The 24,744-nt window shown below is 39.8% G+C and overlaps 1 protein-coding gene across 3 annotated transcripts in view; it reads right to left on the minus strand.

The window, feature by feature from the left end:
* Window positions 1-1,872: 1,872 nt before the first annotated feature.
* Window positions 1,873-24,744, minus strand: part of TBC1D14 (TBC1 domain family member 14) — a 69,929-nt gene continuing 47,057 nt past the window's right edge. For 2 of the 3 annotated variants that reach the window (XM_065062603.1, XM_065062605.1), the window contains 8 exons: window positions 23,671-23,777; window positions 22,724-22,804; window positions 21,223-21,317; window positions 20,101-20,172; window positions 18,648-18,776; window positions 15,595-15,704; window positions 7,845-8,103; window positions 1,873-5,178 (listed from right to left, as the gene is read on the minus strand). In XM_065062603.1, coding sequence (XP_064918675.1) covers window positions 5,113-5,178; window positions 7,845-8,103; window positions 15,595-15,704; window positions 18,648-18,776; window positions 20,101-20,172; window positions 21,223-21,317; window positions 22,724-22,804; window positions 23,671-23,777 — 919 coding nt within the window. In that variant the 3' untranslated portion in view covers window positions 1,873-5,112. Of the gene's footprint in view, window positions 5,179-7,844; window positions 8,104-15,594; window positions 15,705-17,179; window positions 17,974-18,647; window positions 18,777-20,100; window positions 20,173-21,222; window positions 21,318-22,723; window positions 22,805-23,670; window positions 23,778-24,744 lie in introns of those variants that run through there. The other variant, XM_065062604.1, reaches the window with a different exon arrangement.

The raw sequence follows: 24,744 nt of genomic DNA on the forward strand, positions 1-24,744 counted from the left end.
CATCTTTTAAATCATCTCTGAACTAGGTTTTCTGAATTGCCTGGATGTTTAAAAGACAAACATACTTGAAGTGGTTATTACACTACTGAAGGTTTAAATCTTGTTCTTGTGTGACAGGGAAACGAGAGCAGAGTAATTTCTCTCTGCAGTCACGCAGGAGCAGTTTGGGTATATTCTCTAAGGTCCTTCCAGTTCTGCGGAACTATTGCATAAACACAGTGGAACAGCGCAGGCTCTTGTTCTGCCCACAGCTCGAGTACTCTGTATCTCCAGCAGCTCACACGCTCTACTCATGAAGAGACATTACACAACTAACACTCAAAGACTTTTTGCAGTTACAAGCGTAACTGCCAACCACTTTCTTTAAAAAGACACCAAAATCAGTACCTTTCATCGTAAGCCGTTACCAAACGCAAGCTCTTCTCCTGCTGCAAGAGTAGCTATCGCACAAGCTGAGTAGCCTCCTGGTGCTCCACCAAACTGTTTTCAGTAAATAATTAAGGCTGATCAGCAATCATCTCCCTAAGAGCAGTTACTTTTACCTGTTTTAACTTCTTGCAAATTCCTGCCAGGAAAATTCTTACACTTCTTGCTGCTTTTGGCTTAAGGCAAATAAACCTTCCTTTAGCTTCTTCAATACCATCAAGCAACAAATACAGGCAAAGGGAGGAGGAGGAGGGAAACCAAGTCTCAGATGCTTTTGATTGATGCATGTTTGACATCTGGAAAAGGCAAGAATTTAGACAGCAAATAAGGATATGTGATCATGTATTCCCTGAACTGAATGATTTCTACTGGAAACAAATACTACTAATGTATTTGCTTAAACTTCACACACTGTCTCCAGGACAGCGCTGAGCTGTTGACACTGCCCACTGCTACCCTGGCTTTCCAAAGCACCATGGGGATGAAGGTCAAAGATTATTCTGGTTTTGTCCTATAAATATAGGCAGACATTATGTCAGGAAGCAGTAAAGACAAAAGTCTCTTTATTTCCTAATCGCATGTGCCTGCAGGCAGGAAAGTATTTCACTTCTCTTCCAACAGATCGGAATTAGCACTGGGAAAACAGGTAAGGAAAAGCAAATCTAGTTTTGAACAATTTCATGCAACTCCTGTAATGTATACAATATAAAACTCTATCGGTATCAAATTGGTATAGGCTTATTGAAAGCAATTCTGATTTTACATTCTAATCCAGCAAATCAAAAAGTAAAATACTTTGGTGCAAGGAAGGGAGAGACATGTTTACCAGAGGAACTAGAACCGTGGCAGCCAAGCCTTTGACTACGTTCCCCACGTAGTCCTGTTGCACAGGTGCTGTCTTCTCTCTGCTTTTATTTATCCTTTACTTGGTGCTTTAACCTTTTGTCAGTTAAGTAAGCAACTAGAAACTTCTCCACTTTACTCTCAGAAGTTATGCCTATGTAAGAATTAAAAAAATACTGCCTTAAGTTGAGCACAAAAATGCCTTGTGACTATGAAACCTGCAATAAACCAAGATTTCTTACATAAAAACATAGAAAGGATAAGATAGTCAAGCATTTCCAAGTTCTGTGCATCTCACAAAGATGTATTCACGTCTGTTTTTAATAAGAAATTTATCAGATCTTAGACCTAGTTCTGAGAAAGGCGTATGAAATCGATTAAACCATGGACACCATTAAGTAGCGAAACTTCTAAATGTCATGTGTACTATAACAAGTATTTTACCATGAGAACCTGGAAAGCAGCATGAAAAAATCTTCCACCCGCAATATTTAAATGTCCTGAAGTCCAGATTTCGGACAGACAAAAACTGCTACAGAAGCCTGTGAAGAGACAGACAGGTACTTGAGTTTTTAATTTCCGAAACACACTGATGATACGTGATTAAGATAACTTTACATGACTTTATTTAACAAAACCATATATTTACAGTCGAAAAAAGTTCCAGTTTGATACACATATCTAAACAAAACAAACTTGATACCTACATAAAACCAATTTAAACATGATGTACTGGGGATGTATCGACAGTTGTCTGTATGTCACTCTAATTTTTTTGGAAAATAAGCTGTTACAAGGTACCTTTTTTTTTCCCAGATGAAATTCTTTACTAAATGAAATAACGTTAATGACTGATTGCTGATTGAAGTTGCAAAACGGCTTTATTATAAAGTGCAGGTCGTACAGAATTCCAAACCTGGCTGAAGTTTCCTGGCTTCTCTGATCTGCTGGATGTACACGGGTAGGTAGTTGCAGACTTAAGATGTATTGCAGCGTGTTTATTTTTCCTTAAACCCATGAAGAAAATAAAGTTTGTTTGATGGGGACACTTGCTCAATAAAAGAAAATCTCATGCATCTTGTTACAGATACTCTCAAGCACCTGAACAATAAAATTGTCGAAATTTTTATGCAATCCCTGAATTTTTTACAGAAATCTTCCTTAATGGCTAATTAAGAGATTTGGTATGCTGCAACAAACTTAAAAAGCTCAGTGCCAAGTAATTCTATGCCCTTACAACTCATCTCTCTTTTTATCAGAATTCAAGCGTTACCTTCAAATCCAGTTACAGAGAAGTTGGAACAATTGCATCTTTAGGCAGGTGATTTTTTTTTTTTCAAATGTATTTAGTTTGAAAACAAACTGTGCAAAGCTCCTTATTGCATTGCTTTTCGTCATTAAAGAACATACCTTATATACACAAAGAAATCATTTAGAAAATATATACATCTTCTAAGAACAGAAAGATCAAATCACAGAACAAAATAATTACATTTGCAAGTAACAAACAGTGCACAAGTGTTGCAGCAGGCCTTCTTCCCCCAGCTATGCCCATTTTCACTGTTACATTCAACATCTTATTGAGCAGAGAGAAAGGAGAAGAGGCTGTGGATGGCTGCAAAGATACCTAGTAGCAAAATAATGCATTTTAGCCAGACAAATGAGCCACACTTGCAGACTTGGTTTAAAAGGAAATACAGATCTCGGTGCAATGAAGACTTAAATCACAAAGCCAGTTACAGTACCACATGAAACTGTACTGAGGGAAAGCTGTCTATGTGTTTAATAAATCATTTAAAAGCATAGTGCAAATGTTTCAGATTGTAGGCCTCTCATAACCTTCATGGAAAGGCATATTTGTTGTAGTAATAGAAAAGGTAATATTAAAAAACACTTACTGACCTTCCAGCTTTCTATTGCACCTCACAGCAGTGTAGCAATACAAGTACCGGTCATTGAAGGAACAAAGATTTACAAGTTCTGGGAGAACTAACATTTGTTTCATATCAGCATCTTGATGTCTGTTTTCAGTAAGTGATGACCTAGAAGTCATACGGAGGAATTAAGACGGCCACCAAAAAAGCCCATCCACTACGCCAGGCAGACAAAGCGGACAGGAAAAGAGGCCAAGGAGGTATCAGACCTGCACGCTGCATCTGCAGTACTCATCTTCCAAAGTGATCACGAGTCCTCAGCAGGGAATCTTGATCTCACTCTTTTAACAGTACAGTCAAACTGCCCCTCGCAGAAACAGTGTTTGTACTGAAGGACAGCATTTTGATTGAGTCCTACAGTCCTTTATATTGTATGTTGAGTTGAGCAGTGTACAACTATTCTTCTCATTTTTTAAATTCAGACAATGCCAAATTAATCAGCATAAACCAGACTGAAGAGCATTGGGCAACAGCTGACCATACAGCTAGAGGATTTAGTAACGCCTCTTTACAGTTAACACAAATATTGCTTCAGTTAGTTTCCCTTTTCAATGATCCTCATTATTTATAAAATAGATTTTACACTATACATTATGCAATAAACATTCTTGTAAATCAGAGGCACTCATGATTTACAGTTCAACATTGATCTGAGCACAGAGGGGATCTAAGCTGTATAACAGAATTACAGAGCCACAGTTTGCCCCCTCTGTAACTTGCTCCCACGTATTAGAGGCTGGATAAAACACTAGGAAACAACAGCTTTGGTAGTATTTATCTGGTGCATTTCCCAATAAACTTCTTTCACTTGTCACTACGTACAGATCAGCTCCACGTCATGCTTTCCCGCTGTGGCAGCAGCGGCTTCATGAGATCCCACACAACCTTTTATTTTCAGCAGCAAGGCTGGCTCACCAAACTTCTCCCCTACACCCTTCCTCCTTAGTTTTGCCAGTGAGCAGAGCTGGGTTTAAAGTAACTATAAAAAATGCTTTTAACCATTTCTCAATTCATCCGCTCAGCCCACAGTTTTGTCAGCATGACTGGAGAGACGGCACAGGAGTAAGTAGCTGGTAAGCAAAACAGCACTGGCCCAGAAGAGGGAGGCATGGAAACATACTTTTAGCGGTATGTCACCCTGGCTTTTAACAAAGGAAAGAGAGTACAATTGAGAAATGATGCCAGCTCAACACTAGAAACCCCCCAGTGAGTTTGAAATCTAATCTGATTAATGGAATGTCTTCCACATGCATCCAGATTGGAAACACAGATCTTCAAGGCATCTTGAAGAAGAACTGGTTTTGTACTGCTAGCGTGACTTCTGCGTTTACTTTCTACTTAATTTTTGAAAGAATGGAATGTGATTCTATGTCTACATGATTTCTTTGGCAAATGGGACCCACAACCTATAAAACAAGAAGCATTTCTAAAGAAATGGTCCTTACATCATTTAACCACAAATTCCAGCACCAGGTATCTAAAACCCAGGTTCTGTTACGGGTATGGAAAGTAGATCCTGTCTAAGAACAAAACTGGGCAATAGCTCTCAAAGCAACTGACATTGCTGAATGTCTGTCCAGTATTTCAAAAGATCAAAGAAAAACCTTAAAAAACCACCTTAATATTGTTTAGTTTCACTGCCCTCATCAGAAGTACAGAATGTGTAACACTGTCCACAGCAAATGCTCATTCCACTAAAAGTTTAAGGCTAAGCCTAGGTTTCACTTACAAGGGTTTTATCCCCCGATTTGCCCCCTCCTCTTTTTTCCTCTCTCCCCTTTAAGGCTATCCTACTACCAAACAAACTCTGAAATCACACTTTGATTTGTAGGCTCCTACATGTCAAACCGTACTCAATACTTCTGCCACTTTAGCTCTTTGTCCGCGAGTCACTGGAGGCAACCATAATTTAACGTTTAAGCGAAGGACTTCCTTTTTCCATTTCCCGGTTATCTTTCTGCAGAGCAGCCAGTATCTAGACATTTCAAGGAATGAGAAAGAAAAAAAGTATTAGATTTAAAAAGCTATTCAATAAGTCATTGTCTGAAGAGTTTTTAATTTAATTATCTCTGAGCAGCACTATTTTAACTGTTAAATATTAAATTTATTATTATTAATTTACAAAATCTCTCCACTGATGGAGACCATTCCCGTGAGTCCTTGTGGCATGGATATAAATGGATTTAACAAAGGTTTAAACTCACTCTCCCCCAACACACACTTATGAAGCCCGGAGATGAGATTCTTACCCAGATTACACAAGTCTAGTACTATTAAGTGATGGTGCCTGAGGAGAAGGTATAATTCTCAAGATAAATGGTCTGTCTGAAAACACAGCAAGTGAGCAGCCTGAGCTGTGTGATATCATCTAAGAGTTCAGGCCAGAAGTACCTTAGCACTGACTGGTGCTTGTCTAGAGCACATCACTGTCTCCAGATCTGCTTAGATCCTTTTCTGAAGCAAAAAGTCCGCATTTGCATCCACACTGAAAATTTTTATTTCCTATTATCCAACGCACAATTTCGTTTCATTAGCCCTCATGTAGAGGGCACAATGATCGCCAATTTCTCGTGCTGCTTAACACGCTCCCTGCCCTATAGTTTGCTGAAGAAGTCCAGCAGCATCCGCAAGAATCACGCTGGAATGGAACATACTGAGGGCCACTCCATCTCAAATAACTGCAGTTACAAGTAAGCCTGCTGGATTCTCTCTGATTTCAAAGCAACCTCTGTGCCATCTGAGTTAACAGCAGCTGGGGCTACATCACTCACAGGGCAATCACACAACACTGACTATGCTTTAATTGCTTTAATGCAAAAGCATCCATGGCTGTTGCAATGAAAGAGTCCACCATGGCTCTGAACAGAGCCACAGCTCACAGTTTCTAGAACTGCAGAGATTTCAGTAAGGTCCTGTTCACAGAGATTCAGGGTAAATCAGCAGCCACTCAATCACATGGGGTTATGAGAGTTTCAAGTGCCATAATAACAATGTCCTTGGTAGAAATAAAATTAACCTCTTTAAAGATTCGGACAATTACACAAAAATACGGATGCAGAAAAGCATAGACATTAAGCCAACTAATAGAGCTCAGATTCTTTAGTTATTTGGAAAACTTTATGGAGCTAAGATTTGGAGTGCGCAGATGACAGAAACGCTAAGCTCACAGTCCGGTCTGTTCTACCATCTCTATTTCTCTGCTGTTGATGACAAAGTGTAATGACAGCCACTCACATTTCAGACTAAGGCTGTATTGGCACAGTACCCTGGAGTTCTTTGAAGGTAATTCCAGATGGAAAATAGGGCTTGCAGGTTTCCTACTGATAACCAGAGTAATTCTTATCAGAAGTGCCATGTCTGTGATTTACTAGGACTCCCTTCAGTCTTTAGTTTCCTGATCACATTGTCAATGATGCAAAATGGAGTAAGATGGAAAATATACACCAGCCTGCCTGAGGAGGGAACCAGGACCATGGGATTCAGATTCATAAGGAGCCCGTAACATTTTAGACCAGGCCCTACCTATATACTCATGATGCCAGAATGTGACTCACAGGATACCAAGGCCATAATTACCATGGTACAGCAAGATGAAAGGTTCAGTAAGCAGGTGTTTTCCTGAGTACCAAATGCACCTACTGCTGAGATGTGCAGCTGAATGTGACCAAATCTATCTGCACCATAGTTCAACCGCATTTTTTTCTTCATTTCACCACAAGTGAAAACAATCAGACCTTCCAGAGCAGTCTGAATGAAGCTGATGATATTGCGGAAGACGATTTGGGCTAGAGTACTTTGAAGGAGTCCTCCTGGTACGATAATTACCACTAAACCTCCACAGGTGTCACAGACTGAAAACCACTGGCTAAGCAAGACCATTACTTGGGGTACCTGGCAGAACAGGACCACTGTCTCCCCTTCTCTGCAAAGGAAGCAGCGGTAGACTGAGAATTAATTTGGTATGTGATCCTCGTCCACACAAGACATGTTCAAAGCAAGTGAGCCACCTGAATGAGGAACAAGACTAGGAGATTACTTGTAGAGACACTGCTGGCTGAAAAATGTTCTTAGGGACAGAAACAAAGCTGAATCGGTACTAGCAACTTATGACCAAAACCAGAAGGTAAGTTCTTTAAAGCTGGGATTTCGTTCAACTTACAGTGATGAAACTACAATTTTTGAAGTAAAGGCTTCAGTGCAAAAATCCAAGGAAGAAATCAGAGTAGTCAATTCTCTACAGCCCGAAATCAGGCAGACTGGATCCTCAAGGATATTAAGACAATGACTGTATGATGATGTGTCCTGACGAATTGTCAGCATCTCCCAAAGACTGAATTTATGCTTTTAAATATAAATTTGTAACGCTGCTAGTAGCCTTTGTAATTAATAAATTTTAAAAGTCCTATCATCAACTCCACCAAACGTTTCAATTTTGAATGTTGCCTGATGTCTCTACTTCCAGAAAAGCTCAAGGAACCCACTCATCTGAATGTATACTAAAACCACTGAGTGTGCTATATAGTCCTACCTACCCGTAAAATCAAACACTAGCTCTGTTAAAGCTTTCTTCCAGATGTTGCCAAACCTCGTTTCCATTAGGACAGTAGTCACGTGTTATCAAAGAGTCAACATCCTCCTTACCTGAGCCCACTTTTTGTTTCTACTTTGCATCTGAATGGCCGCGATAGACGTGAAGAATTCTTCCGAAGGCAAGTCCTCTGGTAGCTTTGTTAAAAACTGAGCTATATGAATGAAGTCCATTTTGGTCAAAATATCTTCAAAAAGTTTTAATATTCCCAGAGCTGTACGGAATAAGAACTCTTCTCCATCACGGCAAAACACATCCCAGACACGACATGCCAAGTCTAGTGGCAAAGATTTGCTGTACAATGTGAATATCCTGAAAAACAGATTAAAATTTTCAGAGTTACAGCACAAGAAAAAACATTTTGGATACTCTCAGAAGTACACAAACTGGTTTTTAGTTAAGTTTGAGGCTTCTCAAATATTTGCACCTGAATACTTTCTCATTTCGAAAGTGCTTCTATGAGTTGTTGCAAAGCAATAAATGAAACAACATCAAATTGTACAACAGTTACAGCATCTTGCTATCAATCTGGGTCTCCAAGTTCAATTTTCTCAGATCACACCAGGAGAATCAATATATATGGTTTAATGACAGACATGTACTGGCCACAAGTATAATCAAAGGCATACTTAAACTTATCACTTCGAAGTTGAGGATTGATGCAGTTTTAGCTGTGAGAACACAAAAAGATGCATCTTAAGACATACTGCCAAGGGAAATTTGTGGAGATTGTGGAAATTTGTGGAAATTTGTTGAGAAAAACATGTAAGACGTCCAGAGAGAACGCTGGGACAGCTGCAATATGCTCAGAGTGCTTCAGCAGGTATGATCCCCAACGAGTAAAGACAACAGCAGAACAAGAACTTCCTCCCAGGTGCTAAAGCCGCATTTTCGTTAACTGCCAAGAGCACATTTCTTCCTTCATCAAAATGCCTTGCAGCCAGAAACGCAAAATGCTCCCTACTCTCACCTGACCCAACACCTTGCTATCAGGCAGAGCAGTTTTCTTTTTCACTGATAACGTCATAACAGCAAGTGAAAAGAATTGAGTTACCTGGAATCAGGTTATAGTATTTAAGGAAAAAGAGTTTCAGTGATTTTTTCCTTCAGAATTTAGAGAGAGAACACTTCTCCAGAGATGCACTGCACAAGAGCTCTCTAAAACTGCAAACAATTCTTTGTCCGGCAGAGGTCAGCAAAGGCCCACACTTATATACAAGCTTTCCACATCTTTTAACACAAAATCTCTTCTTAAATATGCTGAATTGAGCAGTAGTTCTCTTGTGTTTAAGACTCCCCTCATCCCCTCCAATTTCTTACTTAGGAAATTTGGGTTGCATTAAAATACTACAATGGAACAGGATATACACACACATATAGAGTGGTATAGAATATGAATGATTTTCATAGCAAATTCTAACGAAGGTTTTCTGCAGTATCTGCTTTTTACTATGTAAGATTATTTGAATGATGTGTCATCAAGTATCTGACTTCTCTGTGAATCAGCACACTTCAGGAAAATGGGAAAATACGTTCATTTTACAAGCAGCAACATGAAACTAAACCATTTGCACAAATACAGGTGACAAGTAAATTGCAGGTTTAGGATTTATAGGATTTTCTATTTTTAATTCTCATTGCAATGTCTTTATAACAAGTAGAAATCCTTTACATTCTGTTCTCCAAAAAGCTAAATTAGAAGTATTAAAATAAGCAAATGTGAGGGAGAGTCTGGGATGAAAAAAAACACTATTGTTCATATATGTCTTTTACATACATACATGACTGTACAAGAATAGCACAATACAAACCCCTTCTCTGGGTTATTGGCTTATCCTGCCTGGCAGACTTTGTGTACTCTTCCAGCATTTTTGTACAGTCACACGCCATGTAAAAACGTCTTGCTACAGAACACTGACACAGCAGAACTAAGGCTTTTTGTCTATATGGACACACGCAATGGAAACAGCAACAGCTTTTCCATTTAAAAATAACAGTGTAATAGGAAGCAATTCAGTGAGTCCTTTCCTGGTCACCAAGTAGCAAGCAAACAGCCTGAAACTAGTCCTGGTTAAGGATAAGTAATAATGTCTATTTTTTTAATCTGTTTTTACTCACAAAAGCTATTATTCTGTCATGATTCAGACCTAACCTGAATAACCCACATGTATTAAATCTGCAACTATGCAGAAAATTAACTGTCAGAAGAAATAGACAGAGCTATTTATTAGAACACTACTTTTTGCAGGAAAAGATTTACTTGCAGCAAAAAAGCTGTCATATCAAATAAGGTAATTGATACTGATCTCTTCATAATTTGGAATGAAGTGCAATTTGCAGGAAATTCGTAAGGCAATTAACTTTCATTAACACTAGCATGGAATTAAATGCATCAAGCCCTAAGAATGAAGGGGTCCCCTAGAATAAGCAATGGAACAACAGCAGTAACCGTTACTGCTAAGAACTGATACAGAACTTGCTCTCTTCAAACGTTTCCTACTGAAAGACATATTTTAGCAGACATCTGAGCTAGTGGTCTGAAACCCAGCTGAAATCGGTTATAGTAATAAAGCCGCTGCTGGAGAACAGCAGCAGCATTGGCTCTAGGGAGCACCAGCACTACTTGCTCAGGACCTGCTCAGGCTGCTGTGCCGCGGGATGATGTGTCTGCAGCTCGCTCCCAGCACGCTACAAGTCCCCGGCACAGATTGCAGGTCAACTAGCACAGAGATGGCAGTGGCTGCCGGCCACTATCTGCTTGGAAGCAGGGGAAGAGAAGAAAAAGTACCTGCTCCTGCTCATGATGCAAGTGGACTCTGAGGTGGAGGCATGAAATCCTGGCTCGCAGGGAAGTCGTGTGACCATAATGTTACCAAGAAAGCAAAGCACTGTTACCATGATAACCATAGGCCTAGTGTTGTCTTTGCTTTGTTTTTCCTTTTCCCCCCGCTCTTTCCTTTCTAATTAAAATGTCTTCACAAGATACTGTTAGCAACAGCAATGAAGACAGGTATGCCAGAGTTTGGATTGACAACTCATACAAATCGACTGATGCAAATCAGATCTTGCACTTCAGACCTTGGTTCAGATCAATTCTTGCACTATACATTTCCCACACCAGTAACAGCAAAAAAATATTTCTGCAATGTCAGAGTTCAGTTGTGGGAACGGATGAACCAAACTACCTTTTAAACTTATTCTTGCATCCTCCCCCCTTAATCCTAGTACTAATTTTCAGTTGTTACATTTTGCATCAATTTCAACTATATCTCCTTTGATACAAAGACTGCATCTAAGTGTTTGCGTATCACCTCATTGTATAGTGGCATCTCATTAGCACTTTCAGAGTTATTGCAATAAGCTTGTTGGTAACAGTTTATTTAGTACAATTTTAAATCATCACAGTTGAAAAAGAAAGTGGAAGTATTTTCATTAGGAAGACAAAATCTTACATATTAAGTACTACACAATACTGACTGCAACAGAGCTAGTTCTTAGCACTCAGCAAATCTGACTGCATTGTAAAATGTATCAATATATTACAATACAATGTGAGTTTCTGAGAAATTTCCAACCAGTCAGAAGCATCGCAAAAGCCCTGTTCTCTCACCCAGAAGTACTACACATCAATGCAGTATTTCACTTGATTTCACCCTAACCTGCAGTGACATAAGGATGAGCACACTGTAAACTGCACTGAAGACTCTGATCTTTTGGACTCCAGTAACAACTCAAATTCAAAAAAATCAGAAAGTCACAAGAAACCTTTGGACAGAATTACAGTCCATTTTTCCCTTGCAAAGGAGGCATGCACTCAAAGCACCACCTTAAGCTTCATTTTTTTGGGGGGGTGGAGAGTTACTGGCATGATATGGACTATGTTTTTCTTAATGAAACAGATAGCCAGCTTATAATACTTCACTGGAAGTGCCCATTTCAAACATCCAAAGTGCTTCAGAACTTTCTCACAACGAGTAAACGTTGTCAACAGAAAGTCAGTGTTCACAGGGCACAATCACAGTCAATGCAATACTAAAGAACCACTGATCAATCCATCAGTACAAACAAAGCCCCTGGCTATAATAATTGCCCAAATCATTTTTCTGGGTAGGGATAAAGAGGTGTTTGTGCAGCAGCAGCAGGCCAGAAATAGACAGCACGTGTCCTTCGCAAATCCGCATTCTGCTCTGCTCGGAAGAGCCTGTGGTTCATCAGCTGACAGAGCTGGGAGGCCAAAGCTGGGCTGTTCAGACATGCTATTTCCCATCTAGGGGAACCTGACTGCATGTTGCTCTTTACACCCACTCACACTGGATTCCCTTTATATTCTTCAAAAAAAGTAAAAACCTGTCTAGCTTTTGACTTCTTTCCATGAGATTTATCAGCTGGAGTTTGGGGTTGGGACACGCTGGTCTTTTTTAAGAGATGCCTTATTTCTGGCAAGTATCCATTGATAATCATGCCACTGTACCTTTTCATTAAATTCCTAAGTCCTTGGTGTTTTCCAAGCACAGAAGGCAGTGGTGGAACTGAACTGGCAGGGGGGTTCCCCTCCCTAAATCCTCTACCGGCCCCAAGAAAACCCAAAGCTGCATTGCATCACCCGCCTAGCTGAGCCACCTACATGCACAGCATTTCTTCTTCTTGGAACATATCTCTTCCAAAAATGATTTAAGCATATACATTTTACTGCCGTTCCCTGCAGCACAAAGGAGACGCGCTGATCGCGCTGTGATTGCGGCAGGAGCAGAAGGGTTTCCCAGCAACTGGCCTGTGCAGCGCAGGCACCAGGGACACGGGCGGCACACACGGCTACAGAGCAACCGCGCCGGCCACCGCCGCAGCAGCCGGCATCCCCGCGGAGCTCGGAACTAACGCACATTGACATACAAGTCACCTTGTCAGAGCAAGGCTGTTTCACAAAGATTTTTACCTGCCTCCCTATTCAGAGCGACACTGTACCATGTTCTTCCCTGACTTTAACACACGGAAACCACATCCTTATCTCTGCAGAAGTGGTTCTGTTTTTAATGGAGCAATATCTGTACTACAGCAAATTCCTTGTCAGCCATGAGCCACTGGTACCCTTATAAACATTTTCCAAAGTCCTTTAATAGTTACTCACTTGTGTGAACACAGACCCACCTGATTTTTCCTTACAACTTCTCTATACTAATTCCTGGAAGTAATGGAAGGACAGCACATATAAAGTCCAATTCGTTCAGTTTCCAGTGGCCATTCAGAATAAATAAGATTAAAAAATCTAAATCTGCTTCCTACATGATCGAAGTACCTTAAAGTAGAAAGTATACGTGTGCACATGGTATATATATATATACTTATATACACATAAACACATATTTAATTATCATACCTAACTCTTAAACAGTTAAACACCAACTCTGCTGTCTAACAAAATTAAAGACAGAGCGGGACAAGCTGTCTAGCTCAAGACAAGTGTGAAAAAAGTCTAATACAGGATTGGGCAAGACAGCCTCAACTAGCCTGCATTCCTGTGCAAAACCAGCGTGTGACTCTCTACGGATGGGGAGGAACACAATAAATTGTCCTTGGGATTAAAACAAACAGCTTTAACATGGATGCAGGTAGGCAGCAAGAAATGCTAACGTTTGTCAGTCCACTCATACAAAGACCTTGAGAAGTACCATCCACAAGCACTCCTGAGAGAAGTGTCTTTCAAGTGCTTTTAACAACACCCACAGAAGGAACGAAAGGGGGTCTGGTGTGCCCCACACGCTCACACCTCAGCACTTCAGTTCTCTGCTGGTAAGTCTGGTTTTTTAAACCTATAAATCAGAGCAACTGATCACATAAATGTTTACCCAAGGAAATACAGCAAAGACTAATCTATCAAAGCACAATTGCTGAGGGGGATGTAAACCTTCAACCTTTCATCAAAAGTCTTTTCCTACATCTCCAATTTGTGGTGCTGTTCCTCAGGATTTCTTCTTTACAACATGAAGCTCAAGGTTAGACAAAGGAGTGATATTAACATGACTGCAGCATGAAGACACACATTTTTAGACTCTCCTACACAAAAAGATCAACATGACATGACAACATCATGTTAAACTAGTAATCCATAAAAAAGATTATAACCTGGTGATTTTAATGCTGTTTATTCCGTTATTCTCCATCATGTCTACAGACTTCCTACCCTGACATCCCTTTTATTCAATTGCTTCTTCCACACACAGGCTTTTCACAACATTGTCTGAGGCTATACAATTTCAAAATCTTTCCTCTTACCACTGAACATACCAGCCTCTGCCCTCTTGCTTCCCTTCTATCCTATTCCAGTATTATTTTTAGCATCTTCTTGCTCTGTGAGTAGATCTAGTTCAGTTTAATATATTCTCAGCCTTCAGTGACAAAAACCTTTCCGATAGTATTTCTCCCACCAAATGCTGGGAGAAATGAGCCTATCCATTACACATCTCTTCATTCTCTTGCTCATGTTGCATTAAAATTTAATCCCAGTGCAAAAGCCAAGTCAAACAAAGCCCACATTATACTGTCCTCTGTGCAAGAGGCATATGAAAATCAAGGAACTCAAACAAAACCAGCATGAGGCCTGTATGGATGAACAAGGACCTCCTAAAAAGGAAGCAAAAAAGAGGCTGAAGGAGGGACAGATGACCCTGGATAAACAGGAGACACTGAGTATGCAGGGAAGGGGCTAAGAAAGCCAAAGCCCACCTGGAGTTGAATCTGGCAGTGGATGTTAAGGTCAATGAGAAGGGCTGTTTAAAGACACATCAGCAGAAAAAAAGACTTGAGAAGACACGAGCCCACTGCTGAACAGGGCAGGGAACCTGGTGACAAAGCACAGGCAGAAGACCGTGGTACTCACTGCCCTCTTTATCTCAGCCTTTACTGAGAAGACTTGCCTTCAGAAATCCCAGGTCCTCCAGACCATTGTGAAAGCCTAGTGCAAGGCTGCCTGAGGTGGAGGAGGATCACATGAGGGAACATTTATACAAATAAGTACATGCAAGTGCACGGGACCTGGTGAGATACACATATGAGTGCTGAGGAGACTGTCTGGTGTCACTGTGAGGCCACTCTCAATCATCTCTGAAAGGTCCCAGTAATCAGGGGAGGTTCCTGAAAACTTGAAGAAACAAATGTCACTCCTGTCTTCAAGAAGTAGGATCCAGGGAACTACAGGCTGGTCAGCCTCACCGCTGTCCCTGGGAAAGTAATGGAAGAAAGACTCCTGGAGATCATTTCAAAACATATGATGGGCAAGAAGGTGATTGGGAGATGCCAGTATGGTTTTTAAACAACCTGTACTGGGATCCGCCAAATAGGATCTGGGACCACCTTACATTGAGTGGGATACTGCCTCAGAGTCTCAGTTCACCCTGCCAAAAGCCCAGGTGTTCGCTTTTCTGTAGCTTCTAGCTTTTTGTTGTATGGACAGAAAGACTATGTTTTAACTACTCTTTCCCTGTTCTGTGCAAGAGGACAAACTATAAATTTCAAATGCAAGACTAGCAATACTGTCTGGATATACACCCTGGCACACGAAGTAGAAAAGCTGAACTTCAAAACAAGCTTCAAACTCAATGGAAGTACAACGATGGTTAGGCAAAGGTTAAACACCACAGAACTAAGTGTGAACTATTTGGATTGACAAACTCAAGTATTGAACAAAAGATAAAGTCTTTATCTTAAAAGAACACTATAAATCAGGTAAGAGCACTCCAGCTTCTGTCTTGAATACTGACACGGAGCTAAACGCTAGTATGCACATCAATTATGCCTTCAGTGTCTTACCAATCAATAAGGTAGATGTCTGGAGTTAAGTTATTTTTTTTGAAGTGAGCAAATAACTTTGGCAGATTTTCTTCAAAGAACACCTCAAACGCAGCAAAGTAAGTCAACATCTGGGAAAATACAATGGGGAAAAAAAAGCAGTTAGCTGTATTAATAGGCTTAGATGTATTGTCTGTTGTTGGATTAATGCTCTTCAAAGCCAGGATCATATGAATTACATGATACAATAAGGAGCTAAACATTTACATAAAGGACAGCATTTGCAAGCACAGAGAGTTTAAGATCCACCCTATATACTGTTCTCATTCTAAACAATGTAATTATTTTTTTTGCGTCTTGGCCAGTTTCCTTTGGAAATAAAAATACCAGCAGGAGAGAAGTTATTTGCTGATTTCTCAAAATTATTATGATAATAGAATGGTGCTTTATGCTTGAGGCAGTAATTTAATATTACACTGAATAAAATCCAAGGCCCAATAGATTATAAAATGAAATACGCAACTAAAATAATTTAATAGTTCAATGCATGAGTGAAGTGTCCAGTTGACTCCAGTCATAAATCATATTCTAATCCCAAAGCTGCTTCTGTATCATACATTGTAAAATAAGAGCATTTCTATTGCAAAGAGGGACAGACAAAGTTCACACGTAAAAGCCAAAGATCAAGATAAAATAACTATGCAAGAGAAACAGATAACTCCCATCTGATATCCTAACTCCTGAATTGTACTGCTTTTAATACAAAGACTTCCATGTTATTTTAAAATTTGAATATTTAAGTCAAATTTCCTAACAGGAGCTTCTTAGCTCCCTCCTCCTCCCCCTACCCTCTCCTCTCAATACTAGAGGGAGAAAAGTTAAGCAAAGTCCTTGAATGTTTCAGTCATTTTAATTACAATATCCCAATAAAAGCAATAAAGAATGGCTGTGATTTCTTCCAAGTTTGAGTTGTATCAGCATGCTTCCCCTCAAAACACCACAACAATAAAGAAAAAGAGGAGCCTTCCAGACCCTTTTGTCTGAAAACCTTTTAAAAGATGACAGGTTTGTTTCCCAGGGTCTTTTGATGTTCTTACAGGAAATTTTCCTGTTTCATCTGCATGAACTGGCAGATGGTGGACTACCTTCAGTAACAGCGGCAAGTGAAAAATTGGCCAGGTAGTCAGTAAGAGCATAAAGCAGTCACATAAAATCTCTGAACCATCAGCTACAGAGAAGCAGTTTCATGGCAAATATGAAGCCAGAAATTTAGAAACCCACTTAAGGGAATTGTACAACTAAACCAGCTTCCTAGTATAGACTTTTAAATGCATGAAATCCAAGCATCAGGTGAGATCTGAGTATAAAGAAGGAGGCAGGCAACACAGCAGATATTCCTACTTCCAAAATTATGTGTTTACCTGCTAGCACCACAGCAAGAGAGATCTATCTACTAACGCTTTTCAAAGGTACTTTAGAGAAGAGATCTCACACACAACTGCTACAGTCACATCTACTGATAGTAATGCAGGCAGCTCTGTTAGAAATGCAATAGCAGTTTTAGGTATCTTAATCAAAAACATTAAACAAGACAGCTACTCAGTAGTAATTAAAAACATCCTAGTTTAATAAAGCTGCAACCAACAAAAGAAATCAAGATCAATCAGCATAGATTACCTTATTTCCACAACTAACTTATGTGGTTTGTTTGTTCGCTTGTGGTTTTGTTTTGGTTTTTTATTTTATTACACATTAAGACAAATAAGCATTTAGTTTACTTATTAAACTGTAAAACTGACACAAAAAAGATAAGGGTAGACAGGAGATCAGTATATTAACCACAGGAAGCCAAAATTGTCTCGCTTCTCTGTTTGAAATATTAGGTACAAAGTTTTCCTTGTGCTGTGAATCATGGCTTTGTAATTTCATATGTTAATATTCTTCATGTATCACCACCTCTACTCTCCATAAGCATTCATTTATCACGTAGCCTCTATTTAGCCAGGCTTACAGAACTAAATGCACTATCCAAGAATATACCAAACCCCCACTATTTCAGCTAAAAAGAGCAAAAAATCTTATTCTAGCAAGTTTAATTCCAAAACATTATTCGCAAGGATCATATTCACACACTGAATGGATGAACATGCCCTGTTCTTCCAAGTACATTAATGGAGGTGACTGACACTGCTTCCAGCAATGCTGTCTGTGCTGTGGTACATCGCCCCATGGGCATTTACAACTGAGGAGATTCAGGGGCTGCAATAGGGAATTTCACGCTGCTCCTACAGCATCCCCAGTGCCCCGCTGTTCAGGCAACAAAAGTGATTGTTGTTGACGTCATCCACTCCTTTGCTTCTGAACTCTCTTCCATGTGAACTCTCGAGAAACAGATCCTATCTTCATAGTGTTAAAAAAAGTAAATAAGTGAGTAAGAAATGCAGAATGCCATACATTTTACAAAAAAACCCCAAACTTCTGAAGTAAATTAAGAACACATTTCAGGAGATATGTCTTATTTTGCTACGGTACACAAGTAGGCCAGTGTACATGCTAACAAGGACTTTTAGATCCTCCAGAGAGAACCAGGTGACCGGCTCCCACTGAAAACTGAAGTGATCTCATTATCTGCTTCGCCTGGGCACATTTTCAAACACAGCAGCTACAGCAAGAGCTGGGAAACCTCGTTCTCGCTGCAACAGTCTATTTTTAGCAACTTATTAGTTCAGGGTAAAAAGCACCTTCAAGACACTTCTTCTAATATTAAGGTGTTTTCAGCCTTCAACTACAATGCTCAACTGAAAAACACCTACAGTAATAGTCTCATAACTATTCTCCAAGCATCATAAAATAGCAGCTGAACAATTTAATTCACCTGCTTATTCAAAAAGGTTAGTGGGGTGGTTTTGCTTTGGTTTTGTTTGTGTTTTTCAGGGGGTGCAGGTGCATGTGTTGGGTTTTTTTTATCAACCACGTTGCTTTAAAATAAATTCTGACTTATTTTGAAAGCTATTTTTTAAACTTTCCCTACACATATCTACCACATGTAGATCACTGTTTTTTTGCATACTTACAAGGCCATGGTCCACACGGAAAAACGCCATCTGACAGGGTTTATTTAAAAGGTTAGAAAAAGCAATGAAGGCATCTGCAGTATCCAAGTTCAAGATCAATACTGCTGCTATGAATGACATGCCCTGTACCTGAAGAAAGGAGAAGAGTTACCATTCAGTAATAACTGTATCCTTCCAAGAACGTTGCTTCGTTTTGTCCTTGCAATCACTCATGTTTAATGTACTTGCTGAGCTGCTGAATTAAAGCGCTTGCGGAGCTTCTGCGCAACATTCAGAAAGGCAGGGTTTTAACCCGCTTGACCCTTTGGAATTGCATGTTCCAAGCACGGACGCTAATGATCCCCACACTGCCTCCTTTCAAGGGCTAAGTAGGATTCCAAAGGCAGGTTAGGATGACAGCACTTTCAAATATGCAGAATAAAGATTTTTTTGAAGAACAATCTGTTTCTAAGTAATCACTCCTCTCCTAGGAAAGGATCATATATACCCTTATTTCTAGAAAGCTGGACACTAGGGACAATGATTGTTCTTTTTCAATCAATTACCAGCAGTTACAGACAACTGCAATGAGTCATTTGACAAGCAGCACCATTTTGAGATTAAGCTCATGTTTCATTTACCATAAGCTCACAATGTTGTTGCATTTTTCTACACAGTATGCTACAGGATCGATGCTGGATCTAGGCAAAGCTCACTCAGGGGGTGCAGCGTTGCTGTGCACTCGCACAGACCAATGTGTGACAATCCTTCCTGCAAGCCTGAGGAACAAGCTGCTTCCCAACACAACAGCAGGTTCCGTGCCAAGCAGAGTACACCACCTCATCTCCTCTCTTCTGGTTTCCCGGCAGACACATCCAGCAGTTTTTGCCAAGCATCACATGCTTCTCACAGAATAGGAATGTTATCTTTCTACATTTGTCTTCTCTAAAACCACTGCTCCTGAATAAAGAATAAGCTCCTATATATATCCCTGCTCAGGGGAAAAAAGACTAAACGGAGTATCTGAAACCCACTCAGTCCTCTCCAAATCACTGCTTCAAATACCTTGAGGAGCGCACGTAGCCCTGATGGGCATTGCTTTAAAGACTGTTCCAGAAGCTCACAGTGCTGAGGCACAGAAATATATAACCAGGAGTAAGATACTCTACACAACAGTCTCAATAAGACTGCCACTAAGAACACTACGTACTTCAAACGACCAACTTCACTCCATCTTCTCTTTTTCAAGCACCACAAATATGTACTTTTCAGTTTTCCAATTACTTAACCTGTTAAAAAGCTTAAATCTAGAAAACCATTAGATACACTTCTCAAGCTTGTACTGGAATAGAAGAGAGCAAACAGAAATCTCACAAATATTCACCAAAAAAACACTTAATACTGGTTTACAAAGGACTGATTAACACAATTCTCCCCCTCTGCCCCCACCCCCCCAAAAAAATTCTTCACTTACATAGCCTACATCAGGTCTGTAACAAGTATAGGCTCCTAAAATACTGTGCAATGTGTCATGGTAGGGACCACCCTGTAATTAAACAAAAATGAGACATCTGAGTATATAACAAATGCTAAAAACCCTTCAGTGCCACAGACAGTATCTATGGCTTCCGATGACATTATTTCTCTGTGCAGCTTTGACAGCCCCAAGTCTTTCAAAATAATTTTGATTTTGAAAGTATGAAACAGCCCTTCATACCACATTTATTACAAACGCATACAGTTCATTCAATACATCGATTACATTTTAAATCCTTATACAAGAGGAATGTCAGCCCAAGAGATACCTTATAGCTTAGCAACACTTAGACAATGGTGCCAAGAAAGCAGAACACTAATGAGAACTACTTAATTGGCTGTTAGACTAGAGGCTGAATTCAGCCACAATGAAAATAGTTAAAACAATGATATGCTGTAACACACAGGAAGCATATCAAGTATGACAGGTACAGCTAGAAAGAATTCCGCATTGTTGACTATTAGTAGCTGCCATATCTTACACTAAGTACTGTAACTGGCCGAGAATTTCCAAAGGGAAGTTTTTCAAGCAAAGATGTTGATTTATCACTATCTCAACTTTTTACATGGCTTCTGAAATTTTGTATAGAAGGACAAAATATCTGGTTAAACGAGTCATTAAAGTGCACCTAAAACATACAAGTTAAATTGGTCTTGCATGGAACCAAAAAAAGGCCACCAAACCCTGCTTGAGCTGTGCTCTCTCTCACTTACCATGTATTTGTAACCCACCAGTGTTGATTCACTGACCCAGAAACACTCACCAGCATCACTTCATCAGACAGAAGCCAGCATGAACTGGATTGGATCAATCACATCTATTAGTCAACAGATTTTTGTTTGGTTGGTTTTGTTTTTTTCCTCTCACAAATGTATAGTACCTTGAAGTTACTCTTCTTCTAGATTAGTTATAGTTTTCCAAAATCTTTAGGAACTTCTTACTCTCAAGATGTCTAGTCCTTCATATTTGAACTCAACAGGCTGTTTCAACCAGGGGACAGACAAGATTACATAAAGTTAATTTCTCTGAGAAGTCAAGACAAAAGTTATCATTGCTTACTTGCTGGAATATACAGAGGTTAGGAAACGTCCTTGAGATATCCAGTTTTATTAACTCCAAGCTTGCTTCTCTGTCAGCTGCAGAAAATCCAGCATCTAAAAAGCCAAAGTTACTGCATTTATTACACAAGTAAGTTTCTGTTGTTTGTTTTCCCCTGGTAAGGGTTAGCTTTTGCATAGTTCATGTATTTCAATGTGAATGCTAAGGAATAAGGGTACAGACAGGACAATTCCCTGAATTCAGCACACAAGCTAAGCAGCAAATATGTCGTGACTCACAGCAACTCTACAGTGCACAATGACCCTCAATATGTTTCAAAGCGACAGGGAAAAGATGCCAGGCAAGGCAGGCCAGGCACTTTGCTGGTATCTGCTGACCAAACATCAGACAGACACACAAGCCTGGTAACCTGTGACCCCTCGCTCTCAACAAGGCTTCCTAGTGGCTCCTGAAGTAGCTGCCTCTCTTGAAAGGTTGTGGTGGAAGGGATAAGTCCCAAAGCAGAAGCATTCGATGGATGCCACCTACCTCTACTACTGTCAGCTCCCCTTCCAAAATTCTGTTTATTTACTCTTTGTATGTGTTGTCAAACACATCAAAATGGACATTGCAATATACTCTGTGTAACTGAAACAGATCTCATCCAAAGTACATTCCTGAAGAATTAGTTTTCTTTCCGATATGAAGAAGTTTTACTTGTATTTTGTCTGCTCTGCTAAGTACAGTTGGGAATTACCTACTGCTACTTATTGAGTAATCAAAAAACAAGCGTTGTCACTAATCAATGCTCCCACTAACCACATGAACATATACGCTCCAGAAAAGGAAGCTGGAAGTGTACTAAATGTCAACTTAGGTAAGGTGCAGACAATCATGAGAAAACTAAGTATGGAATTTCCAATTAAATGTATTTTTCTGTTGATAAATGCCAGTATGTATGTCACCATTTTTTGCTCAGCGTAACTCCTTACCAAAGGCAATTTCAAGTATCTGCATGTAGTTTTATACCTTCTCAAAACCAGACAACTCTTCCAATCAATTAGTAAATTTCAAACCACTTCATCTGCAAAAATAAATTGCTGCTCTCTGAAATCCACCCGAGAGACGAGCTCAAAGCTGTAATAAGGGACTAAAAAGCTATTTTCTGCTATAATTTGAGTTTCAATTCCAAAACTACAGATGCAGAAAAGTATTTTTGTGTTGCCATTCAAATTATAACCCCCAAACTTTCCTAGTTTTTCTGCAAATCAGCATCAAGAAGAAGTGTACCTACACATAGTTTCTAAAGAAAAATGAACAAGTGTGTTTTATAACAGACTATAGTTTCATTGAGAGAAAGAACACAGCTATTTCTTGCTTCCGCAAAAAGCAGCTTTCTTTTTACCAGTGGCATCTTCATAGCTGATTTTTTTTCTTTTAAATCTGTGATTTCATTTTAAGGAATGATTTTCCAAAATCTCTCGTTTTATAATACAGCATAAATGCTTCATGAACAACGTACCTTCACATTCTACTTCAGACCCTCCTGTGCTAAGTGATCGCCACTTCTCTTTGGCACGAGCCAGGCAAATATCGTACAGTTCTGGAAAACAAAAAACACAGAACATCAAGACCACTATTTGTACACACTTGTTCCCACTGTCAGGTACTACCTACCAACCACTTGAGAAATGCTGTTCCAGTCATTACAAGTACAGTATCTCTACCACAGTGGCTGAATTTCTAAGTAGGTTATGGTTCTGAAAGACTTGTTCCACTGACCTATAACTGAAGATTAAGTGATAAGGAAAGGCAATCTAGGCACAAGTTGCATTTCATGTTCAAGGATTTGCTCTTCTTACAGAGGACTGGGGTTCAAAATTATAGTCTGAATGGGTAGAAGTCTAGAAAATTCCATGTAAGAACTACACCCAAGGTAACTAAGCCCAGCACAGAAATGCAGCATAATACAGCAGGAATACAGCCAGCCTACCACACTCCCTTGTTGGAATGAATCACACATTAGCCTTTTGGAGCTGTGTTTTTCTGTACTCTGAAGGAGCACACTATTTCTACTTTCACAAACACGCACAAAAGTACAAGTTTTCCCAGAGTCTTTCAAGCTCTCACAAACCTAATGTCTTGCTCGAAACCAAAGGAAGCATGCTGTATGCATCCTCATAGGCATTCCAATATTAACAACTCTTAGTTTAAAAAATTCTGACCATCTCCATCTAACAAGGCAAGACAGTGACAGCAATCATCAGAAACAATTCACAGCAGCAGTCCTAGAGCAGTTACAAGATTAAAAGACACTATTTTTGAACAAAACACGTCAAAGCACCACCAAGCGTAGCTAGATAACATCTTCTCAACACTCACACCTCACATTCTGATACATCATAATAAATACAGGACTGTCCCCTTGCTCTTTGTCTTTGTAAGACAATGAAGACAAAACAGTCTCACCGTGGGTGATGTTTAATTCGTTGCCAATTGCCAAGCTCCAGACTTTGCCTCTCACACTCGGAGGGATGCCCTGCCACCAGAGCTCTCGAACTTTACGGGAACAGCACCTGTTCAAAATAAAACAGATTCTTCTAAGAAACATTTCATTGCCAGTTGAATTGCGAATGTGTCCTCCTACCACTGCTGAAGGGATCCAAACCAAAGGGAACATCAACAGGCCAGAAGTGAAACATGGTTTGTGTATACCCATCCTTCAGTACTACCTTTGCTTTGAACTGTAAGGAAAGCCTAACTTTCTTCCAAGATAATGGTTTCTTCTGACAGCAACTCTGCAATCACAATATCTGTAATCTGCAACCACACTTAACCGGGCAAAAGTCACAGGAACAGAAATAAACAAATGGAACTGAAATTCACATCTATGCCACTGCCTATGCTGAAGACTGAACAGACTTAAATCTCCAGGTAAAATTAAACACAGGACCAATTTACAGAAGCCTACCCTCCCTGCTCTGTCATCACCCTGCTGTGCAAGTGTGATAGGCCATTTCCCACCCAGCTGTGCAGCTCTAACCCTCCAGAAAAATGCATGAAGATGTAAAAAGTACCAACTTTCAGGTGGGAGCATGAAAAACATTTTAACAAAAGACAGGCTTTGAAATGGCTGCAGCTGATGTTCAGCGACTTGAGAGCTCAGGAGGAGGAACCAAATACCACCCAAGCACCAATGAAAGTTTGTGGTGGTGACAAAAACCACAACAATGTACTTATCTAAAAGCAGATTCTGAATTAAATGTAGAATAGTGAATACATTGGGGACTTCTGGATTTATAAACCAATATAGGAAAAGGTGTCCTTGTTTTAATAGCAGCTATAACAAATGCACCTTCAAATGCTAAAAGCAGACAGGTAAAACTGTGATTCCATATACTGAATTTATTACTTCAGTTCTCCAGAAATGCATTTTCCAACAAATTCCATCCATATTTTTAACATATATTCTCATGACAACCGAATTCCATGATCGGGCAAATTGCAATTGTAGCGCTGTGGAGGCTGGTTGCTGTGGTGGTT

Source organism: Columba livia, chromosome 4 (assembly GCF_036013475.1).
Source record: "Columba livia isolate bColLiv1 breed racing homer chromosome 4, bColLiv1.pat.W.v2, whole genome shotgun sequence".
NCBI lineage: Eukaryota > Metazoa > Chordata > Aves > Columbiformes > Columbidae > Columba > Columba livia.